Raw genomic sequence first — 24677 nt, forward strand, 5'->3', positions numbered from 1 at the left:
TGCGACTGCTCCCCTCCACTGTCTGTTGCAAGCACTCCCGTGAGCTGGTCACCAGCAACCCCTGTCACAGCCGCCAAGGACCTGGAGGCAACCAAATCCAGTGGCCAAGCCTAGGACACCCCACTTGCCCATTTCTCCTCCTGCCGTTCTGCCTCCTTAGCTCTGTAATCTCTGAATGTAGCAGCCTCCAGGGCTCACTGCTTGCCCCTCTTTCCTTCTCTGAGCACACTCGGTGTCCGAGCGCAGCCCTGCGTCCCCTGCTCACAGACAAAGTACGGTGTCGGGGCTGACAAGCTCCAGCTTGAAATCTGCAGCCTGTAGCTCTGCTGGACTCATGTCCATCCGGCTGCCTGCTGCACATCTCTGTGTGGATACATAAGAGACATTTGTACTTGCCGTGTTCACAGTTCACAGTTCAGCTCCTGGTTCCCTGCTGCGAGTCCCCGCCCCCACTACAGCGAACCTACTAAAGTCCTGTGCGTCTCAGTAAATGGCCCACTCTGTCCTTCCAGTTGCTTTGGCCAAAAACATTAGATTCACCCTTGATTCCTTTCTCTTGTACCCTCCATCCCATTCATCAGCAGATTGTGTCCACTGAACTCTCAGAATAGATCCCCAGTCCAGCGACTTCTCACTCCTTCCTTTGTTAGGCCCCAGCCACCACCTTGTTAATGCGTGAGTCCAGTCGTGATGCCCCTCTGTTCAGAAGCCTCCAGTGGTCCGGTTCTGTTTAGCGCAAACGTATAGGCCCTTATCATCACCTTCGAGGCCCTGCATGATCTGCCTCACTCCCTCTCTGGCCTCACCCTGTCCTATACTCACTCAGTGCTCTAGGCACACTGGCATCTTTCCTACTCCTCAAACTCACCAACTGCGTTTCTGCCTCAGGACCTTCGTACTCACTGCTCTTTCCACCAGGAGCGCTCTTTGTGAACCACAGAGCTTGCTCCCTAAATTTGTTTAAGTCTCTCCAGATCACCTTTATTCTACCTTAGCTTTCTGTATGACACTTGGTACTACCTGATGTACCCTGTGTCTGATGTACCCTGGTTTCTCTGCCCACCGCCCCCACAGAAGATAAGCTCCATGAAGGCAGGGATATATTGTCTCTTCGGATCACTGCTGGGTCCCCTCAAAGGACATGAAGCTCCATAACAAACTTCAGCTTCCCTCCGAACTGCTCCTGTGATGGTGTTGCTAGTATTTGTTCACAGATTTGTTGTAAACACAAACTCAAAGTGAGACCCGCTACCATGGTGTGTTACTCTCAGGCACCTGCAGAGACAAGGAGAGAGTCGCTCTTAACCAGGGCCAGAGTTTGCCAGACCAGCTTGGTGAAGACAGACATGGGCAAGGCCGAGACCGCAATGATGGATCATGAAGTCCAAACTCAGGAGGCCATGAAGAGGGTGAAGGACATTCAGAAATGGGTGTGAAAGTTACCACTTGGGTTTTGTGCCATATTCTTGAGTTCATTCATCAGTACTTCTTACTCCCCATTTCTTTCTCCCAGGTTCCTTCTTCTTTTTCCTGAAGCATTTCCTTTAGCATCTCTCACTGAATATCTGGGCACTGAGCTGAATCCTCGTGTGCCTGAGAATGTCTTTATTTCACCCTCTCTCATAAATGCTGATTTGCTGGGAGGGGGGCGGAATTTTAGGTTCATAATTATTCCTCCCAGTGCTCCATCTGATCATCATTCCTTTGAGGTTCAGCTGGGTTTTCCTCTCGTGCCTTTTAGGATTTTCTTTTTTATCCCATGTGTTTTGTAGAGAATATGTCTAGGTCTAAGTTTTAGTTTTATATTTAAAACCTACTCAACAGCTAGTGGGCCTTAAAAATCTGAGGACTCATGCCTTTCCTCATTTCTGGAAAATTCTTCAAATATTGACTATACCTCCATTCTCTCTGTTGTTTCTTTCTGGAAGCCTTACCGGACATACAGTAGAGTCTTCATTATAAGCACCATGTCTGTTAGTTTCTCCCTCATATGTTCTTTCACTTTCTGTCTTTGTAATATTTTATAGGTTTCCTGTTTCGTGTCCACTCATGGACAGTCTTGCTTCACATATATCCCCACGCCTCCCTCAGATTATTTTGAAGCCAACCCCAGGCACCATTATCATTTTTTCTATAAATATTTCAGTATTTGTCTCTAAAAGATAAGGAGCCTTTTTAAAGATTTACTTATTAATTTGAGGAGGAAAGAGCATGAGTGGGGGAGAGGCAGAGGGAGAGGGAGAGAATCTCAGGCAGACTCCACACTGAGCATGGAGCCCAAGGAGCTTGATCTTCCGACCCCAAGATGAGACCTGAGCCAAAACCAAGAGTCTGACGCTTAACTGACTGTACCCATGTGCCCCCCCACTTTTGCAAGACTTAAAGGAACCCTTTCTTTGCATTTTTAAAATATTTATTTATTCATGAGAGACGGGGGGCAGAGGCAGAGGGAGAAGCAGACTCCCCATAGAACAGGGACCCCAATGCGGGACTCGATCCCAGGACCCTGGGATCGTGACCTGAGCTGAAGGCAGTCGCTTAACCGACTGAGCCACCCAAGTGCTCCTTAAAGGAGCCTTTTTAAAAACACAATTCCATGACTACACCTAAAACACTCTGACAATTCCTTTATCTCCAGCCTGTGTTCAAATATCCCTGAATGTCTAATAAGAATTTTTATGTAGATTTTTTTTCCAAATAAGGAGCCAAAAAGGTGAAAACATTGAAGTTGATTGACCTAGTTAAGTCTCTTCTATAAGTTCCCCTTCCCATTTTGTTTGTCGAATAACCGATGTTTAGTTAAAACTGTGCTTATTGTCCCACAACATTTCCCAGGGACTAGATTTCGCAGATTGCATCCCCATGGTTTTGTTTCCCTCTGTCCCCTAGTGTTCCCTCCAAACTGGAAGACCTAGGACTGCACTGTTCAGTAAAGCAGACTTCGAATAGAAAAAGGGAATACAGATAACTCATAAATGATTTTTCTATCGATTACATGTCGAAGGGATAATATTTTGGATAATCTTATATTAAAATATGTTATAATTATTTTCATCTGTTTCTTTCTACTTTTGATGTGGGTCCTACTAAATTTAAAGTCACAGCTGTTCCTTGTATTACTATATTTCTAGTGGACTAAAAGCTGGATATGACTCTGGTTCCATTTTTTCTTCTGGAGCACCAATAGCAATCAGCATATCTAATGCTCAGATTTTCATTGCTAGACAAAATTGCCCATAAAAGAAAACAGGGCTCCCATTCAGGACTCTGAGCGGGGGTGGTCCAAGTGAGCCTGAAACGTTTTCTTAAGACAGAATTAGAAAGTGCTCAGGGACACCTGGGTGGCCCAGTCCACTAAGTGTCTGACTCTTGATCTCAGCTCAGGTCTTGATCTCAGGGCTGTGATTTCAAGCCCTACATTGAGCTCCATTCTGAACATGGAGCCTACTTTTTTTAAAATGTGTTCAAAAACTAATGGGAACATATCAAAAGAATGCAAGAACCAACTTCAAGAACCCCTACTGGCCAAATTTGGGATGTTTTAAGCCTCGCAAAAGACAATAGTAGTGGATTGTAATGCACTGAATAAAATAAGAATCCATGTGTCCGTGGAAATGCTAAAAAGAAAAGTTATATAGAGAAAGGGGAACAGCTACATTACAGAGGAATGTCAACTAATAAAAGTAAAAATTGGGATTTTACCATTTTGCAACCAGTATGTTAATAATCGTTCCAGGCAAGAATCATCACTGAATGTTCCAGATTCAAAGAGACAGAAGAGATAGGAGGACTAAATGTAATATGATCTGTGACTGGATCCTGGATCGAAATATAAAAATGCCTTTAAAGGACATTATTGGGACAATGGGGGAAATTTGTATATAGACTGATTATTGGAAAAGAGTGTCCTATCCTGTAACCTTTCTTGTATGTGATCATTATTTAGCAGTATTTAGGAAAATGTCTTTGTTGTTAGAAGATACATAGTGAAGAGCTTAGAGGCAAAGTGGTACATTGCCTGCAACTCACTCTCTAATGGTTTCAAAAAAAAATCATATGTCCATTATCTACACAAAGACAATTATGGAAAAATATTAATAATCATTGAATCTAGGCACATAATTCATGATTGTCTTTCTTTTAGTAATGTTAATGTACTGATGGTCATTCTTAGATCTTACTACCAAATGAACGTTTCAGAATATGGTGACATGCTATCTTTCTTTATTGATTCAGTTCTTTGCTTGGCCTTCCCTTTACTCATTAGTTTATAGAACGAATTCTTATTCTTACTGGTGATCAAATTGTCCCTTCTTGGGACAGTGAGAGCCTCTTCAAGTTGACTCTTGAGTTCGACAGGACCCCAGGGGTCTTGGCTAGTTTCCTTACTTTCTGATTTGACAAGGTGTTCCTGGCTTTTCTTGTCTATTTCCTGACCCAGATCTGCAATCAGCCCTTGCTCCCAGGAGTTTTGGTTCCTTTTAGCAGTAAATCAAATGGACGTGTTTTCATTCCCTTTCAGCTTGCTGTTCTATATCTATTTTCACAGAAAGGGATACTCCCTGTATTGGCTATTTGCACTGTCTTTCATGGTATGGAACTTTTTCACGTGATTCATAATTTGTATCTATTTTCCCAAGACTTTTACCCCCAGGTGTCCTGTATTGTCACACACCCCCACCCCCATGGTGCACAGAGGTACAGATATTACCTTCTTCTGGATCCCACAGGTTTCTAAAGCCCTAACCCAGTTTTTACTGGGGACCAGTCAATGGAGAGAGGCCACTGAAGGGACAACATGGTTTCCATCCTAGGTACTTTGTTTGACTCTTTTACAATGAGATGTATTTTCATGTTAATTACAATGAGATGTATTTTCATGTTAATTACAGAATTATAAAAGGGCAAGACACCTACATGCCACAGATTGGACAGTGGGAATGTGAGGAGGCTGTTTACTTGTCTAATGTGGGAGTGATTTTTTTTTGTCTTTGTTTGCTTTTCCAGGATCTGTACCCAGCTCTGAAAGGTGTAAGCACAGTTTTCCACTGTGCATCACCCCCACCATCCAGTAACAACAAGGAACTCTTTTATAGAGTGAATTACATTGGCACCAAGAATGTCATTGAAACTTGCAAAGCGGCTGGGGTTCAGGTAAGGGGAAAGCGGAGTGAGTGCCGTCAGGAGCATGTCATGGCCCTTCCTAAGTGTGGGAGCCAGGATTCTTCTCGTTCTCTCCCTGGGCCTAGCCAGGCTTGCTTCCTAAAGTGTTATGCAGATTCTAGAAACTGAGTCCTATTTGCTGCTGGGCCAACATGAGCTGCATGTCAGTAGACCATTTGAGGACCCTAAGGCTTATTAGTCTTTGGTTAAAGAGCCATAAAAGTGTCGATATTGCTTTTATTTTTTATTGTGGTTAAATAAATGTCATACAATTTACCATTTTAACCATTTTTTAAAAGATTTTATTTATTTCCTTATTTGACAGAAGGAGTGGGAGAGCGTAGGCAGAGGGAGGGAACCAACTGAGCCCCCCAGGCGCCCCTTAACCATTTTTTAATTTACAGCTCAGTGGCATCAAGTGCATTCATATTGCTGTGCAAACATCCCCATCACCCTCCTGAACTTTCATCTTCTCACACTGAATCTCCATCCCCATTAAGCCTCAGCTCCCCACCCCCTCTTCTCCAAGCCCTTGGTACCTACCATCCTACATTCTGTTTCCATGAATCTAGAGATGTCAAAGAAGTGGACTCATACATGATATCTGTACCTTTCTGTCTAACTTATTTCACTCAGTATGATGTGTTCTAGGTTCATCCATGTCGTACCGTGTCTCTGAATATTTCATTGCGTGGATAGACCACATTTTGTTTAGCCACTCATCCACCAGTAGACGCTTGGGTTGTTTCCACTTTTGAGAAAGTATCGTGCATCGTGCTGCCAGGAGCGTGGCTGTGCCAGTACCTGCTCCCGTCTCTGCTTGCAGTTCTTTTGGGTAGAGACCCGGACGGACGTGGAGTTCCTGGGTCACACAGTCATTCTGTGTTTAACCTTTCAAGGAACTGCCATACTGTTTCCCAGACTCTGCCTCTATTTTCAAACTATTTACTTTTCACCAATAGAAACCTGTTATAACTCAGACCTGAGGAGCTATAAATTTCTACCTCGTGCTTTGTTACAAATGCGGGTTCTCAGGCTCACCCTGATGGGGCCCCCGGCGTCATCAGCTGGTCCAGCAAGAACATCTGAGGGAGAAGCTCTTCGGGGCTCAGTGCCCTGGAAAGGAAGGATCAGGGTCAAAACCACCCCTTATGCTTTGCAAATGGCAAGAAACTTTGCCCTGCAGTTGTCCCCTGATTTGCTCCTTGATAGGTAACCGGGAGCTACTAATGTCACTTAAGAGGTGAGGAAATAGCCCTTTGCTAGTAAATGAAAGAGGTGGGACTCGGCTCAGACCCTCTGATGGCAAATCCGGGCCTCCTTAGTCTACACCATGCTTGTGTAACTAGAGCTTTGCAATTTCCTGGCTGCTGTTTTTTAAACGGAATAACCTTGTTATCCAGAAAAGATTCAGGAATGACATAGCACCCATATGGTCATCACAGCATTTCAGTAACGTCACCAGTGGGATTGAAGTTCCATGTGTGTCCATTCTCGAGGCCTTTGCTGTCCTTGCCCACCCCTGGGGAACCAATGTTCTGAACCCGGATTTATCGTTGCCGTTTTGCTCCAGGTGCAGCCACAATATAAGTTATCAGTTTCTATAAAATTAAAAACTTTATAGAGATGATATCTTGACTCTTATCTTCCTGCAACTTGCTCTCTTCCCCCAATGTTACGTTTTTGAGACTTAACCATCTCATGCTCCCTCTCTCTCTCGAATGAAAAGAAAAAGGAAAAAAAAATGGCTTTCATGTTGTATTTAAGAAACATTTGATAAGACTGAAATCAAAAGATTATTCGATTTGGGTTTTTTTCCCCATAGGTTTAAAGTGTTACTTTGCACATTTAATCTTTAATCCACCAGGAATTTGCGTTTCTGTATGGTCTGAGGTACCGATTGAATTTTTGTTGTTCGGCACCATTTATCCCGTGATCCATCCTTTCCTCCCGCCCAGCGCCCCGTCCTGCACGCCGCAGGCGTCGGTGCCTCGCGTGGGTCTGTTGCAGCACCCTCTCCCGCCCGGTCGGCCTCCGCCGGAGCCCGGGCCGCCGCGCTCTGCCCTCACAAGCAAGCCGTAGGATGAATCTCCGTAACTGCTAGGACAAGCCACCCCCAGCCGTGTTCTTCAGAATCTGCCCGGCTGTTCTTAGCTCTCTGCTTGTCCATCTAAATTGTAGAATCAGCCTGTCAAGTTCCTCTTGGAATCATTACTGTAACTGCATCAAATTTAAAGGCAGTTTGGGAGAGCACGGATACCTTGCCAATACTGCGTCTCCGTATCCACAGACACATCATCTCTTTCTTGCGAATGCCTTTTAATACTTTTACCCTTTACTTTAGAAGGGTTTTACACATCCTCTGTCAAGTTTATCCCTCTGAACCTAATTTTTGGTTATTGAAGTAATATCTTTCATATTACATTTTTAATTGCTAACGCACAGAAACACAGTTGGTTTTTGTATATTGATTTTGTACTCCCCAGTACCACTGAACTCTAACTGTAAAGTTTTCTATATGTTCATAATGTTTTCTACGTAGACATTTCCAACATCTGTGAATGGTGATAGTTTTGTCTCTTCTTTTCAAATTATTCCTTGTTTGTCTTAACCCACCGTGCCTGCTAGGACTTCAGTACAGTGTCGAATAAAAGTGGTAAAGCTATGATTCGAGCTAATGGTGTTCAGTATTGGGCGCTGCCGTTAACCAGAGGGCAATATGTATAAATGAGACTACTAAAAATAATAATGGCAGAGGAGAACAACTTTGGGGTTTGGGGGGGTTTTTTAAAAGATTTTATTTATTTGACGACGAGAGAGATCACAAGTAGGCAGAGCAGCAGGTGGAGGGGGGGAAAGCAGGCTCCCCGCTGAGCAGAGAGCCCGATGCCGGGCTGGATCCCAGGACCCTGAGACCATGACCTGAAGCCAAAGGCAGAGGCTTAACCCTCTGAGCCACCCAGGTGCCCTCAAGTGGGCACGTGTTCATGTGCTGACATGCCAGGGTTGGCCTTAGAATCACAAAGCATCTCTTTCAGACAGACGTGAGCCACGTGACCCTTGGAGTTTGTGGGCTATCCTTCTCCCTCGGGGAGTCATTCCCGTACTGAGATACCACAAATAATGGAAGTCTGTACCATCTCTCAGTAGTGATAGCAGACAAAAAAGGTGAAATCCACTGTTTTAGAGTGTAATAGAATGTGTGTCAAATCCACATAGCTACAGAAAAAGGTGAGCTTTGAATTATTTTAAGAAGGCCCGAAAAGCAATAAATCATTTCTTCGGTTACAAACTGGGCCATTTAATTTTCTTTCATGTACGACCATCAGCTTCTTTAAATAGTGATCATTTCTTACTTGTATTTTTTAAATCTTCCTTTCTCTTCTGCCAGAAACTCATTTTAACCAGCAGTGCCAGTGTCATTTTTGAGGGTGTCAACATCAAGAATGGAACTGAAGACCTCCCTTACGCTGTGAGACCCATTGACTATTACACGGAGACAAAAATCTTACAGGAGAGAGTATGTACCCGAGAACTGGTTGAGTGACAAGCAAGTTCCATGAACATCTGGATGGTTTAGATTTTTAAGAAAAGTATTTATGCCGTTAGTGTTCTCAAGCCTGCATACCTAACTTGGGAAGTGAACTTTGGGGCTGAAATTCAACTTTAAAAACAATGCCAATAGTTTATTGTGACCAGACAGGGGTCTGAGTATTGTACAGGAAGTACCTCGTTTAAGCTTCACAAGGAGCCCGTAAGGGGGTCACTGTCGGCAGTAGCAGGCTATGCCGGAGGACAGCTGATGCACAGGGATTCACTTGCATCTTGAGGCCGTGTCGCTGGGAGGGACCCGGACCCACACAGTCTCTAGGCCATGCAAGGTCAGCAGTTGCCGTAGAAGTCAGCGGCAATTTATGATGACCCCGAGCACACAGGCAGAACTTGGGCTTAACACGCAAGTGTTTTCATTTGAACACACCTTCCTAGGGGCACTCTTGCCCCCCTCCCTTATTTAAATTAAGCCATGAAAGGATCTTGCTTTATTTTAAGGAAAAGTACTGGGGAAAGTACAGGTTCCCACCCGGCAGGCCCACTTTGCCGGGGAGCACCTGGTTCTCACAGCAGTCTGCATTGAGTAATGGGCACCAGGGCTGCAGGGCCCCTGAGAGCAGCTAGCCCCAGCACTAGCGTCCAAGGAGAATATTACTGTAAGGACAGACTCACTTGAAGGCCATGGATGCTCGTGGGCCACAGACAACTTGCCTTAGCTGGGGAAGCTGCGAGTGCCTCTCCCAGGTGTTTGCAGCATGTCCCATGTTGAGCTGGAGCTTAGTGCTTGTTGGCGTGAATTCCTCTGAGCCGCCCGAGAGCCAGTTGCTTCCCATCTGTTTGCTGTCACTCCAGGTCAGGAAGTTCCAGGAGAACTCGTCTGTGCGCAGGCACAAGGGCCTCCCCAATCCAGGGGCAGAAGCCTGGCCTTTTGTAAGTCCGAGTGCCGTCTCCAGGTTCTGCCAGCCTGCTCCTGGGAGCACAGGGAGCTTTCCAGAGCTCCCACCTGCGAGGACTTAACCCGGAAGCACCGAGGCTGTTGCCGGGCCCCGTGTACTCTCATCCAGGCACGAGACTCCCACCTCCTGTGCTCAGGAGCTGCAAGGGACAGCCCTGGCTCTCAGCCCATCGGTGTCTCACTTGCATTGAGTTTGGGTGCCTGATGGTAAACTCAGTCAAGTAGCTTAACGTCACTGGAACCAAAATGTGCACAGGAATTTTGCCACCATAGAGTAGAAATCCTAGGTGAGGCCTTACAGTAAGTGTCCTTATCAAGCACATACTTCCCGAGTCAAGTGACATACGTCTTGTCATACGTGCACAGTCCCATCTAGGTAGGAACTGTCATGGTCACCATTTTGACCAATAACATAACAAATCATTCAGGATGTTTTGTTACTTTTGAGGCAAAACCTCTTTGTACTTTCACCCCTTAAGTTCTGGTTTGTCCACTGAGCCTCACAGGACACATCTTAAAGACTTGACCTGTTTCTCCCAGACCATTTACCTTCTCAGCCCCTTCTTCGTGGCCCACTTGGGTTCATCAGAGTCCCTTCCTAGGGGGTGGTACTCAGAACTGACCAGAACAGCTCAGGACTGGTGGGAACGAGCACATGGAACTTAAGGCAAGAAGGGCAGAGGCTCTGAAGCCTCCGATCTTTTCCACAGACTGCGGCCAAGGCTCGTCTTCTCCTGACTGCATTTGTGCATTTTAGTTTTTGAACCCAAACCCAGGCCTTTCTCTTTGATGATGTTGTTGTTGTTGTTGTTTTAAGTAGGCTCTATGACCGATGTGGGGCTTGAACTCAAAACCCTGAGATCGACAGTCATATGCTGTACTGGCTGAGCCAGCCAAGGGCCCCTGATCATACTGGTTTTGACCCAGCTGTGTCTCCCGTCGGTGGGTGGCATAGAGAAGTAGCCCCAAGTTATACCAGAGCAGAAGTTAGCCTCTGTGTCCCCTGACATGTCCCTTCTGCTCCTTTACAGGAAGTCCTGGGTGCCAATGATCCCGAGGGGAATTTCTTAACCATGGCCATTCGCCCTCATGGCATTTTTGGCCCAAGGGACCCCCAGTTGGTGCCCATCCTCATCGAGGCAGCCAGGAAGGGCAAGATGAAGTTCATGATCGGGTAAGTTGGTCTTCTCCCCGACCCCTGACAAAGATCAGTCTTGTTTGGTTAGCTCTTCTCTAATGCTGCCTTCTCTGCTGCCCTCTGTGTGGGTTTCCTGGGGCTGCCCTGAACAAATGACCACAAACCGAGGGGCTTAAAACAACAGAGATTAATGCTTTCTCAGTTCTGGAGGCAAGAAGTCTGAAATGAAGGTGTTGGCAGCGTTGGTACCTTCTGGAAACGGAGGGAAATCTGTTCCAGGCCTTCCTCCCAGTTTCTGGCAGGGGCAGCAGTCTTTGCTGTTCCTTAGCTTGTAGACAAGTCACTCTAATCTCTGCCTCCGCCCGCACATGAGCCATCTTTCCTGTGTGTCTGTATCCAAATTTGCCTCTTACAAAGATACCAGCCAGGGTGTACTCTACCTCAGTATGACTTCACCTTAACTTGGTCACATCTTCAGACGGTCTTTCTGAAACCATATTTCCAAATAAGGTCACATCCAGAAGTTCTAGGGAGACACGAATTTGGGTAGGACACTGTTCAACTTAGTACCTCATCACGTAGCCTGAGAAAATATGTGTGTCCCTTTTTGAAAATTGAGGAAATAGGCCCGGGGAGTGGGGAGAGCCTGGCACGGGGTCAAGGGCCAGCCTTTCACCTCCGCTCGGATCTAGGTGTTCACTTTCCTTCTCCAGGAGAGTGCGGGCCGCGAGGCCTCTGTGGGTGTGACAGCACGTGGCTGTCCCCAGTCCATCTTTGCTTCCCTTCTTGTTTGCCGCCTTGCCTCCCTGCCTATAGCTTTGCCCCCCTGCTGCCCTGTCTTCTTGCTTTGCGGGATTAGAAAAAGATGGTAGGATAGTGTGAGGCCAAAGCCAGCCCTTGGCCCTGAGTGTCCAGGGGGAGCTGAAGATGATTTACAGCTCAGCTAGAAGTCCAGAGCAGGGAGTGCCAGGGTGGGCAGGCAGGGGACCGGGCTTTCAGACTTGTCGCTCGGCCCTTACATCTCCCTCTGAGGGCCCCAGGAATCCTGGTCCCTTAACCATGCCCCGTCTGCCCACAGAAACGGGGAGAATTTGGTGGACTTCACCTTTGTGGAGAACGTGGTACATGGACACATCCTGGCCGCAGAGCATCTCTCCCGAGATGCAGCTGGGAGTGGGAAGGTAAGGCACCTGCTCCTCCCGCCCCAAGCACGGTTGCCTGTCTTCGGACTGTGTGTCCCTGCGATTGGGTTCATTGGCTGATCGCCTTCATGCTTCTGCATCCTGGCCGATCCGCTTTAGGACCGCCTCGGTCCCAGGCTGATGCCCCGTGGGCGGGAGTGTGGTGAATTCCAGGGCCTCATCCCTCAGGACAGCCCACATCCAGAGCCGGTGAGCCAGGACTGACCGAGCGTTCGGGGCCTAGTTCTCCAGGCCACGTGACCTGGATGCCTACTGTGGACGTGACCGCTCCAGCAGGGTCCCATGTACATTTGGCGGGGTGCTTGCTGCTCCCCTTCCTTCCTTGTCATTCTGGAAATCTCACGTTTTCTCCCCCACTGCCCACCCTTGCTCATGCCTCTCGCCCCTCCGGGGGGGTGGATGTATCTCAGTCTCCTGGCGTCTGGCACCTGGAGCACAGGACAGACATGTCGGGAAGAGGCTCTCATGAGGAGAGGGGACAGCACAGTAGGGCCCCTCACCCTCTCCTCCCACTCACGGGGCCGCCCCTTCCTTGTTTCTCACTGCTACCTTTGGACCCCCCTCTTTAGGTCTCACTTTTCTCCTGGGCCTCTGCTGTTTTCCTACTCCTGTGACACTTAGGGTGGCGGGGGGCGCTGAGTGTATGGCTTTATGTTTCAGACCAAATACAGCACAGTTGAGAAATGGTGTGTGACCTCTTGTTGCATTTCAAGAAAAGGAGTTTCACCACGATTAACACGATTATTAAATTAAATTAACAAACATACCTTCCTGAGTGCAATCTAAGCTTCACCTAAAAATCCTGCCCTACAGAGAAAACTCACCTTTCCTGTCTACACCTTGTGTCTGCCCATAGCTCCCAATCAGAAAAGCCTCTCTGCCGCTGGCTGACGTTCGCAGATAGAGATGCTGGGTGGGCCGGTGGGGAGAGGCCACTAGCTTCCCAAAATACTGGTCCCAGGCTGAGTCATCAGCTTACGCCTGCGCTCCGAGTTCCGAGTGTGGTCTGCCCACCTCCCCAGCTAGGGAGCATTTCCTAACTTCTGGTTCTCTCTCCAGGCATTTCACATCACCAATGACGAACCCATCCCTTTCTGGACATTCCTGTCCCGCATCCTGACAGGCCTCAACTACGAGGCCCCCAAGTACCACATCCCCTACTGGGTGGCCTACTACCTGGCCCTCTTGCTGGCCCTCCTGGTGATGGTGATGCGTCCCGTCATCCGGCTCCAGCCCACTTTCACACCCATGCGTGTCGCACTGGCCGGCACATTCCACTACTACAGCTGTGAGAGAGCCAAACGGCTCATGGGCTACCGGCCACTGGTTAGCATGGATGACGCCATAGAAAGGACCGTGCAGAGTTTTCGTTACCTGCGGAAGGTCGACTGATGCAGCCTGGAGACTGGGCCCGTCTCAGTGCATTCCCCAGCCGCCAACTCCTCTGTGGACCCGCAAACTAACATCCTTCAAGGGTGGAGGAAACAGCTGGCATTTCCCCCGTTGTCAGATTGGACTGGAATTTCTTAAAGCAGGCAGCTTCATATTCTGCTGTTTGGTGTTCTCTCCCTGTCGCCCCCCCCCAACACACCCGCCAGGTTACTTAGCATTCCAGCGTCCTTCTACAGTAATCGAAGCTGTAGGGGGAAAACAATCCATTTGCTAATCGATGTTGGGAAACTAGATTTACTTCCGTGCAACGCAGTACTAGAGTAGAAGCCACAGAAGAAAAGCAGGAGTTTCCAACACATGGTGAAACTTTTAGAGAGATGCAGAATGTAAAGCAAACACTTTTTAAAAGCTTAAATAATTGTCACCCCTCACCCCATCAGGCCCTAGCGGGAAATGACCGCTGGTTGGCCACCTCCTCCTCTGCTTCCGTGTTCTCTGCCCAGTACAGCTGGTGTGCCTGCCTCCATTGTTCTGTCATAAAACACTCTTTCGTGGACACGTCTCTCCTTTTTTTTTTTTTTTTGAAAGATTTTATCCACTTATTTGCCAGCAGGTGCAAGAGAGAGGGAGAGCTCACGAAGGGCTAGTGGCAGGCAAAGGAGGAAGCAGACTCTCCGCTGAGCAGGGAGCCCGATGTGGGGCTCGATCCCCAGACCTCAGGATCATGTCCTGAGCCAAAGGCAGACGTTTAACCGATTGAGTCACGCAGGTGCCCCCACACATCTCTTTATCAGCAGAGACCTATTGTCCCTTTTAGTTGCAAGGCAGTGTGCCCTAGTGGCTTGCCGTTTCTGCTGTGTAGCTCTTCTAACATGGGGCATGGGGCTGGGTGGCAGTGAGCCACTGGCGTTTGGGCAGAAAGTCCATGAGATGATGCAGAAAGGACAATTTCTCTGCAGCTCATGCTCATAGGCCCCTTCAGGCCAGTTTCCAAGAGGCAAAGCACACAAGATGCGGTGGTCTCTATTTTCTGGTGACGTTCTGCTTACAGAACCTGGTTTCACGGGGGGTGGGAGGTTGGGGGAACCAGGTGGAGGGTATTAGAGAGGGCACGGATTGCATGGAGCACTGGGTGTGGTGCAAAAACAATGAATACTGTTACACTGAAAAGAAATTAATAAATAAATAAAAGAACCCGGTTTCTTCCCAGACTGATGGAAATGTTCTCTTCTCGGCCGGGGAAACCGGAAGACAGTGAAGATGCGGTCTGTGCCGTGCGGTGTGTGAGAGCAGTATCACCCCCGCCTGGCGGCTACTGTGCTAAGCTGACGGGGCAGGGGCGCACAACTAGAAAAGGCAGACAAGGTCTTTGCCCTTAAGGTACTTAGAATTGAGGAGCCCAAGGTATGTTCACAGGCCCCTGTAACACCAGACAGAAAATGAGACACTTGGGACAAGGTGGTCTAAGCTACGGCCTCCAGGCAAAACCGTCAGAGATGCTTGCAACGAGGAGCTGACAGCACTGAATCGGACTGAGTCAGTAGGTGGCACTTCAGGCTGAAAGGTCAGGTTCAGAGTCAGAGGCTTATTACAGTTTCTTCCTCGGATCCAGAGAAGCACAGGAGTGACCAGCCGGGCTTGGGGAAGGGGGGCGTGGAGCAGTGGAAGTTTGGCTTGGCTGAACGGATACGCAGGACGGAGGGCTGCCAAGCCAAGAGGACTAAACTGTCTCCTGTAGGCATGGGAGAGCACTGCCGCTTTACGCAGCAGAGGGCAAAAATCAAGAAACGTATTGTGGCCACCCTGTGCGGGAGCTTGGGCGATCAGATAGGAAGTGACAAAGGTCTGGGTGATGATGGTGCGGCCAGGAAGTAGAAGGACTCCGCGCTCACTGCTTGATTCCCTCCGAGGAGGCCAGGCCATGGGACTGCTACGCTCTGCTCTCAGAGCTACGAGGAGCACAGGCTCGGGCCTAAAAGAGCGAAGCCGGCAGACCAAAGTGCCCTCAGCGTTGTCCTTCTAGCCGCCTTCGGGAAATGCTAGCAGCTGCCTCTACTTAAGATGGATGGGCCAGTCCATTCACACCTACCTCGGGGAACCTTTTGTCTGCTCACTTGTTCCATTCAGCCAGTCCTTTTTTTTTTTTTTTTTAAGATTTTATTATTATTTTTTTTTTTTAAGATTTTATTATTTTTTTTTTACTTATTTATTTATTTGACAGACAGAGATCACAAGTAGGCAGAGAGGCAGGCAGAGAGAGAGGAGGGGAAGCAGGCTCCCCGCTGAGCAGAGAGCCCAATGGGGGCTCGATCCCAGGACCCTGAGATCATGACCCGAGCCGAAGGCAGATGCTTAACCCACTGAGCCCCCCCAGGCGTTCCTCAGCCAGTCCTACACGTCTGTAGGGCACTGCCTGGGCTGCCGTGGGGAAGAAACGGGCACAGCCTGGAGCCGATACTGCAGTGGAAACACCCTCCCAACCCCAGACAGCTTTTATGGCCGCTCCTCGCTCTGCCCTGCGTTCCTGACTCACACCTGTGTCACCCCCATCTGTTTGGAGAAAGTCTGACTGCCCAGACCTATTGGCGGAGGCTCCGTGGGCCGGCTGCTCTGTGCACAGGGCCCACCCATGGTTCCAAACCCCCGAAGCCGACTCCCTCCAGGTCACCAAGTCCAGCTAGAACCTTGCCGCAGCCGCCGCAAGTCTGAACTCATCCCACTCACCAGCCTGAGTCCCCAGGCCACTCCAACCTGTCCCTTGTCTAATGGCTGATGACTTTGCTGCACACTTCCCTAAAATGACATCCTGGAGAAGTGACCTAGGCCTGCACCTCCCTCCCCCCCGCCAACCGCCTCCGCGTCACATCCACCTGTAGAATCAGGCTGGAGGGAAGCCAGTTGTCCGCCGGCTTGAGGACAGCTGAAAGTCCACGTCCAGCTCGGCGTGTTCATTGGGGAGGTCTCTTATTTCAGTCCCTTCCCTCCCCATTGATACTGACCTAGTTCGGCTCCTGGCCCTATCTGCACCGGGGTCAGGTGTACTGGAACAGCCAAGCTGATCTGTCTGCCTCCCCTGATCCAGCCTTTGTGGATCTCCAGGTTGTCCTTCCCAAAAGAGACCCTCCTCTGTCCCTCCTCTGTCAAAAACGCTTCAGTGCGTTCCAACTGTTTCGAACACCTTCTGCAGCCATTTTGTCACAGCCTGTTCTAAGCCCGCCTTTCCAGCTGCTTCCACTGGTTTCACACCTGCGCCAGCCAAACTACTCATGACTTGTCGGACATCCCCTTACTCGGGTTGCCCTGGCTGCCTGCCATGTCCTCTCCTTGTTACGTCCCCAAACACAGAGTGGCCAGATCCCTTTCCCCACAAAAATCGACCCCAATCGTCCCGATTGGAAATCATCTACTTGTTCTGGGATCCCAGGCTATTGCTCTCAGTGTTTGCTTTGCTTAGAGTGTTCCCTCCGTGTACTTTCTCCCACCCCCGCCAGGCCCGGAGCTCCTTGAGGGCAGAGTCAACCAGTGTCCCCACAGAGTGGGTGCTCAAGAAATGTGGGTAACCACCTGCCTCTACTGAAATCCCAGCATAACAGCAGCAACAGAAGGGAAGAGCCAGTGGGACTGGTTAGAGCAAAGGTTCCAGGCCTGGCGTTCATATGTAGAATCAGGAGGCCTGTGAACCCCAGGAACTGGACACAGCCTTGGGGCATCTGTGTGTGTCTTCTGTCGGAAGAGGCACGGAGCTCGAATTAGCTTTTCAAAGATGACTGTGGCCTCATAAATTCAAGTCAGTGGGGTGAGTGCCAACAGCTGTAGAGAAGCCTGCTTTTGAGGAAGGGTCCAAGAGAGACAGGCTGAGGGGGACGTGGCCAGAGTCGGGATCCCAGGCTTCGTTAGCATCTTCTGAAGCATGTGGTCATGGACCAAGGGGTGGCTGCAGCCAGCTGTTCTGTCTGGGGGTCCACCTGACGCCAGCAGGCCGGCCTCGAGGCTCCTCACGGCTTCTCAGCTCCATTCTCCTCTGCACAGCTCGCCTCAGCGTATCGACTGCCGGGCCTGAAGCCTCCTTGTCTTTCACATGTCACATCTCCAACATCGTTTACTCCTCATGGCTTCATCCCCATAGTCTCCCTCTTCGGGCTTCCCTCAGAGCCCGCCCTGCATCGCCACCAGTCCCTGGCTTAGCTGTCCGGGTCTCCAACAAGCCACTGCATTCCTCAAGGACCAGGGGCTTTTGATGTGTTTCTCTGCCCAGTAAGAGGGGCCAGACTGAAAGGGCATTAAGAGAAGAAAACTACTAACACAATGACCAGCTGGGGGAACTCAAGAGAGAAGTCGTGACCAAGGGAATTATCCCTCAGGCCAGTGCACCCCACATGACACATCTAGATTTATGAAGCTGACAGAGCAAAGGGGCCCATCTGGGGAGGAAGGGACACAGGCTCTAAATAGACACTTTGCAACACGAAGGGCTGAACGGGCACAAAGAAGAGTTGGGAATGGACAAAACCGAGGCGTGTTCAGAGACACTAGAAGCCTTCCATCAGCAGCATGCCCCCCTTTCCCCAGCACCGCCTAGTTGCCAATTACGGAAGACCCTGAATGATAGTGGACCCAAATTAGAGCCTTCCCTCGGTCAGGTCTTTCACCCACTCAGCCCCCAGGATGTGTGTTCACATTAGATCCTTCAGCCCAGAAAACTTTCTTGAGTGAACTGGGTAGGAGAGAAAAGGGGGGAAGAGGGCGGATGCCTTTCAGCCTTTCCCTGTCCTGCAACTCTTATGAGATGTCTTCTCTAGAAGTGCTGGGAGACACACACACACACACGCCACTGCCTTTAATTCTCTGTGGAGACAATTAATTCAGAAAATATTAACTGAGCACCTGCTAAGTCCAAAGCGATACAGAAGTGACCCACAGAGAAAAGTAATAACCCAAGTGTTCTTTGCCTTGGGAGCAAATGTCCACAAACTGAACTTGGGGTCAAATCCTATTTGCCTGTGCTTTGGTCAATAAAATGTTACTGGCACAAGCCCACCCACTGGTTTACATCCTGTCTATGGCCACATCCATGGTGCAATGGCAGACATGACCAGCTGCAAATGGAGATCGTGTAACCCACAAAGCCGAAAATAGTTACTACCTTCCCCCTTACAGAAAAAGCTTGCCAACTCTGCTTAAGAGTGACTGATAGGCCAACAGGTACATGAAAAGACGCTCAACATCACTCATCATCAGAGAAATGGACATCAAAACCATAATAATATACCACCGCACCCCCATGAGGATGGCTACTTTCAAAAAATAAATGAATAAATAAAACAGGGTGAATCCAATTTGGCCTGCTTGAGAAGATAAGGAATGGCATTCCGGCTTCCAGGCCAAGGGAACCACCATGGTCTGTGACAAGAAATGGTGGGAGATGAGGTTGCAGGGGTCAAGGAGCTTGGATTTCATTGCCTTCTGAAGAGTGATATGGTGGCATTTGTGTTTGGGTGGTGGAAAGAGTTCAAGGCTCGTGGCCCCTTCCTCCATCTTCAGAGCGCATCACCCCAATCCCCACTTCCATCAGGACATCTCCTCCTCAAGAGGTGGACATTTTGGGAAGCAATTATTTAGTCTGCCACAGTGGCTAATAAGGTACACGAGATGTAGAAAAGCACGGCTCTGGGCTTTTCAGCAGAGTAGGAGTTTCCTGGTCCTCTTTCCTGCCTAGCAGAACCTGTCAAGTATGAGGTTCTATCCAAACCCAAGGGCAAGATAGTGAGATGACTAGCTAAGGCATTGGCCAGATAGAGTTCTGTCCGAAGTCTTTGTGGAAGGTATTGGGGCCTGGTTACAAGGCAGGCCTCCAGCTGGAAAGGGGCCAGAGGACAGGCAAGTCCCAACAGGCTCAACAATCATGAATCTAGGGAGGAGCATCCCCTCACCAAGCCGGCAGGGAGAGGCAGGCCCCCGGGTAAAGTGCCAATGCTCCAGCCTATCTCTGACAGGCCCAGGGCTTCAAGCAAACTGCTGCATCCCTACAGCCCTGCCTGCCAAATACTATTCAGATAATTCACTGGGCTAGTTTGGCACCAGCTGATGATTACAAAACCTGTACAGAGGTCACTAATAGGAGGTGCCGGCTTAGAAGGGGCTGAGAAATGTGGGTGGATGTGTAGGGCGGATTTAGAAAGGTCTGAGAATCCAGTGGCCCTGGCGAGCAAATGTTAGGTCCCAGCACCGCCTCCAGGCCTGGACTGGGTCTCATTTCCTGGTAGGAGAGGAAGTAGGATTTAGACATGCCTCTTTGTGCTGTATTTGGGGCTGGGATTAATGTTTAGGGAAGTGGAGCTCAGAAACTAAGGTAAGGCCACCCAAAGATCGTCTAACCATAGTCGGTCAATCAAACAGGCTCCCAATGTGGGCCCAGGTGGTGCGGAGACCAAGCCTGGGAGATTAGACTCTGGGAGAGAGGCAGAGACTAGGTGCCAGGCCTCAAGTCCCTGTAGGCTGTGCAGGAGGGGGCACACCATGCTACTGCAGAACCAAGTGTCCTCAGGTCCTTATCCTGTTAACAGTTGATTGATTGCTGTCTTCTCTGAAGTCAGTTCTGGCCAGACCACTGAATGCTAAGAAGCCGCTTTCATTGTGGAGGGGCCCAAGATAACCTTTAACATTTACAGCCCCTCTGGGCCGGGGGCTTCACGGGTAGTCTGTTCAGGAGCTTTAAAGGGACTCCCATGGACTAAGAAGGCCATTGCTAATGGCAGCGTGTGAGGGTCTCTCCTTGGAATGCCTCCTGCCGTCTTTTCCTGGCTGAGTCCTACAACGCTCTACTGGGTGGGCGGCCAGACCAGGTGAAGCTCCTGCTCTGCTCTCTCCCAGGCTCTCACTGGGGCTTGCCTAGGGCTTCTTCCACCGATGGTACTCGCGCAAGATTCCTGGCTCTTATACCTGCCTCCCTCCACACTAAGGAGTCCTCCAAGACAGTGCCTGCTTGGGACCTCCCTGGGACCCCTGCAGTGCCAGCACAGGCTCTGGCATCCTGGACCCTACCTGTCCCCACCCCAGCTGGAGTCTCCACAGAGCCAGAGGGAACCCAGCAACAATGAGAAAACAGCAATGACCCATTTTCAAATTGGGTCACATTCACAGGCCCTGGGAATTAGGACATCGACACAACTTTTGGGGGGACATAATGCAACCCATAACAGTGCCCATCTGATCTCTAGTGGCCAATGAGTGCTTCGTAACTTTGAGTTTCCCTCTGATCTTTTTCAGTGACGGAGTGAATCAAAGTCTTCTGTAAAGTGCTGGACAGAAGACTCTAGTGGTGCTACTGTTGTTTTCCAATTGAATTTTATCATTTACATTAATATGGAGTCGTTCAGGTGGGCCCTAAGGCGATATGATGGTGCCCTTATGAGAAGAGGAAATAGGGACGCAGACACAGGGAAGACAGGTATGCGAACGAGAGAGAGAGAGAGAGAGAGAGAGAGAGAGAGACTGCAGTGATGTGACCACGAGCCGGGGCAACACTGAAGGCTGAAATCTGGAAGACGTAGGAAGGATCTCCCCCTGGAGGAAGCACAGCCCTGCCGGCGCCTTGATTTCAGACTTCTGGCCTCCAGAGCTGTGAGAGGATAAATGTTTCTTGTCTCAACCGGCACCAGTGTGTGGCATTTGATTGTGGCAGCCCCAGAACACTCCGACAGACACATTTGTGCTAAAGGCACAAACGTCCTCTAGCTCCTCAGAGCAAGACAGAAGCAGAAGCCTTGTCCATCTTCCCATTCTAATGACGGCGCTCCTTGAGCTGCTTCTCTGAGCTTGCCGCGCTCACCCCAATCGTGAATAAACAGAGCTCCTCAGCTTCAAAGCCCTTTGGACATGCTAATTAACTCTCAGTTAATTGGATGAAGTAAGGTGAAGCTCTAGTGACATCATTTCCATTCTGTGCCCAGATCTGGCCACAGGCAGTCTGGTGACTGCTGGGCTGTGAGCCTCGTCTTGTGTTAACATGTTATGCCTGTCCCACAGAACACTGATTAGGGAGGGTCCTCTACCCTCCTCAGCTCCATGGGCTTCAGAAAAGGACTGTGTGACACAAAGGGGTTCTGCAACTTTGTGTGTGTGTGTGTGTGTGTGTCCGTGTCTATATCTGAACTGCACACCCCGGTACTGTCCCACATAACTGAAATGCTCTTAATGGGAGTTCTAAACAAAAGCCTGCAAAAATTTGGATATATCTTCAGATTTTCCACAAAATAACCCTGTGGGGCTCTTTCTTTGACCCCCGGGGCCTCTGTATCCCCTTCCTTCTAGAACCAAGGAGAATAACCCCCTTACCCTTTATATTCAGGACCCCAGCAGATGAGCAGTACTTGAGCTGGGCAAGTAGCTGCTTGCAAGGCCTGGAGACAAGAACCCATTCCAAGTCAGAGTGGGGAGAGTTTCAGACCAAGGCCTGCAAGGCATGGTGGGAAGGGGCAGGGCTGGGCTGTCCACACCACACCAGGGTCCGCCATGAATAGTGGGTGCGCTGTGGTGTACAGTACCAGGGGACACAGGTTGGAGTCCTGCCCTCAGCTACGCCACTGATTAACCGGGGTGATATCAACAGCTTCATCCCAGGTCTCCCTGCCTCTATGTGGGCTCCCCTTTGTCCTCTGCCCAGCAGCCAGGGGCTCCATGAGCCAGGCAGTCTGCTCTCGCCGTCTCTCACTGAACGCCAGGCAAAGGCTGCTCATTGCCCTCCCCGTGTTGGTGTCGCAGCAGGGACTTGCTATCAGTGGTACTTATAACAAATACAGACAGGCCATTCCTGGCTAATTCTCTTCGACTCCTTCAGATTATGGCGGGTGGGGGGAACCCCCCAAGTCTGGTGCTTTTATGTTTTTAAACTTCGTAGTAAAGCAAAATAGACACTACAAAGAATATGCGTGCCATACATAAGTGCCCGCTTGAACGCAGCTCACACAGAGAGCATGTCCATGGCAAAGCACCCGGATCAAGAAACTTCCATGTCTGGCTTCTGTCCCTGCACACTGGAGACCCCATGACTTGCTATTATAAGTAGTGCTGCTATGGATATTCCTTGTGTGTGCCTTTTGTCGGACGTGTTTATGAAATTGTGTGGAGTAGTTTGCTCAGGCTACCATGACAAAGTGCTACCGTCGACTGTGTGGCTTAAACAACGGAAATTTAGTTTCTCATGGTTCTGGAGACTACAAGGCCAAGACGAAGATGTCAGCACTTCCAATTTCTTCTGTGGACTCACATGGTCTTCCCTCCATGCATGTCTGTGTCCTAATCTCCTCTCCTTTGTAAAGACCCTAGCTCCAACTATAGTCACACTGAGAGATACAGAGCAAGGGAGAAGACTTCACTACACAAACACTTGGTATTCTCTGTCTTTTAAATGTTAGCTCTTGCGCCTTTAATGCGCATTTTCCTAAGAACTACTAAACCCGAGCACCCATTCAGATCTTGTGCCTGCTTTCCTTTCAGCTTGCCTACCCTTAGTGTTGGTTTATAGTCGTTGTTTATCTGTTTGTTTGTTCTATGCTGGATGAGTATTGTGTTGGATTTCTGTACTGTGAAAATTTCCTTTAATATTTGGGGTGGCCTTGCATTTCAACAGTATGTTTTCAAGACCAGAAGTTCTTTGTTTTCCTGTAGTTCAGTTTATCAAATTTTTATTTTATATTTATCACTTTCTGTGTCATGTCAAAGAAATCTTTGACCACTCTAAGTTCACAGAGATAGTTTCCTGTTTTTCTTTCTTTCTTTAGAAGCATCTTTCTACTAACATATATAATATTTTCCGAAATATTCATCCTATCATACTGTTTCCTCAGTCTGCTCTGCTGAATGTCTCATTTTCTAATTTCAATTTGGTTACCGTATAGCATATTATTAGTTGCAGGGTAGAATTTAGTGATTCATCAGTTGCATACAACATCCAGTACTCATCACATCACGTGCCCTCCTTAATGCCCATCACCCAATTACTGCATCTCCCTACCAACCTCCTGTTTTTCTTTTAAAAGCTTTGTTGTTTTGGATGCCTGGGTGCCTCAGTTGATTGAGGTTGAGCATCTGACTCTTGATCTCAGCTCAGGTTCAAGTCCCACACTGGGCGCCACACTGGGCATGGAGCCTACTTTAAACATTCAAATAAAATAAAAGCTTTGTGGTTTCACCTTTCACATTTAGATCTGCAATCTGCCTGTAACAAAGTTTTTGTGTGATATATGGCAGGATCCATGGACATTTTTTTCCATATGAGTACCCAGTGAAGTGATGTCGTGTCCTTGTAAGGGTGTCATCTAGATGATGTTAATTTTGATTACACAGTCAAAAAGATAGCCAAGTTCTCCCCTGCATAGTTACATTCCCCCCATGCAAATAATTTTCACAGACCTTGCCCCTTTCATTGGTGATTTTTGCAGTGATGATTACAAAATGACAAGAAAAGTGTTTTTAATATCATGTTATACATAATGTTTATTGGAAAGTCCATCCTTTCCCTGTGGTGCTAGCATTTCATTAGGTCCTCCAACACTTGGTAAGTTTTCTATTTTCACAATAAAAAAGCAGGTCTCAGCCTTAAAGCAGTCATAAAACTACAATATTTTAGATAATGTGTTGTATTATTCTCTTTTTAGTGTAATGTCTCTTTTTATGGCTACCTTCAATTTATGACAAATGATTAGTTTTCTATTTGCAATAGCAACATAAGCTTTGCCTTTTATGTAAAATATGAGTTTTAAAGAGAGTAAATTTAAATAAGACATTTTAAGTAAATAATTATATATATGGTACTTAGATACGGCAAAAATTGGTGAAGATAGCATGCAAGTAATTAATGGGTGGGGAACACTGACCCCCTAGGAACATGCCCTAGTTCCACAGAGAGACATTAGCTCCACAGTTCAGCTGTCAGTCACTTTCCCAGGCTTATCTGTGACACAGCTCCTCATCAGACACATACTATAAAAGAACTACATTTACTATGTTTCAGGAAATGAATGAAAAACTCAAAAGATATCTACAGGGAAGACGATTGAAATCATATGATTTCCCAGGCTTACCTGTGACCCTCTGACAACAATGTGAATAAGGTACACGGTGAAAATAAAAACATAGCTGGAAAATCTTGGCATGTTTGGAAATTAAACAAAATACTTCTAAATAAGTATAGGTTGAAAAATCATAATGGAAAGTTGAAATATTTTAAATATTTTAATACAGAAAATACTACATATAAAAATTGTTTTGTGGGGAG

The 24677-nt window shown here is 48.3% G+C and overlaps 1 protein-coding gene across 3 annotated transcripts in view; it reads left to right on the forward strand.

Moving 5' to 3' along the window:
* NSDHL (NAD(P) dependent steroid dehydrogenase-like) overlaps positions 1-13656 on the forward strand; it is a 28927-nt gene extending 15271 nt beyond the window's left edge. For all 3 annotated transcript variants that reach the window (XM_032330588.1, XM_032330586.1, XM_032330587.1), the window contains 5 exons: positions 5008-5154; positions 8555-8683; positions 10702-10844; positions 11887-11989; positions 13070-13656. In XM_032330588.1, the coding sequence (XP_032186479.1) occupies positions 5008-5154; positions 8555-8683; positions 10702-10844; positions 11887-11989; positions 13070-13402 (855 nt within the window). In that variant the 3' untranslated portion in view covers positions 13403-13656. The remainder of the gene's footprint in view (positions 1-5007; positions 5155-8554; positions 8684-10701; positions 10845-11886; positions 11990-13069) is intronic.
* Positions 13657-24677: the final 11021 nt, after the last annotated feature.

This window comes from Mustela erminea, chromosome X (genome assembly GCF_009829155.1).
Source record: "Mustela erminea isolate mMusErm1 chromosome X, mMusErm1.Pri, whole genome shotgun sequence".
In the NCBI taxonomy this organism is placed as follows: Eukaryota; Metazoa; Chordata; class Mammalia; order Carnivora; family Mustelidae; genus Mustela; species Mustela erminea.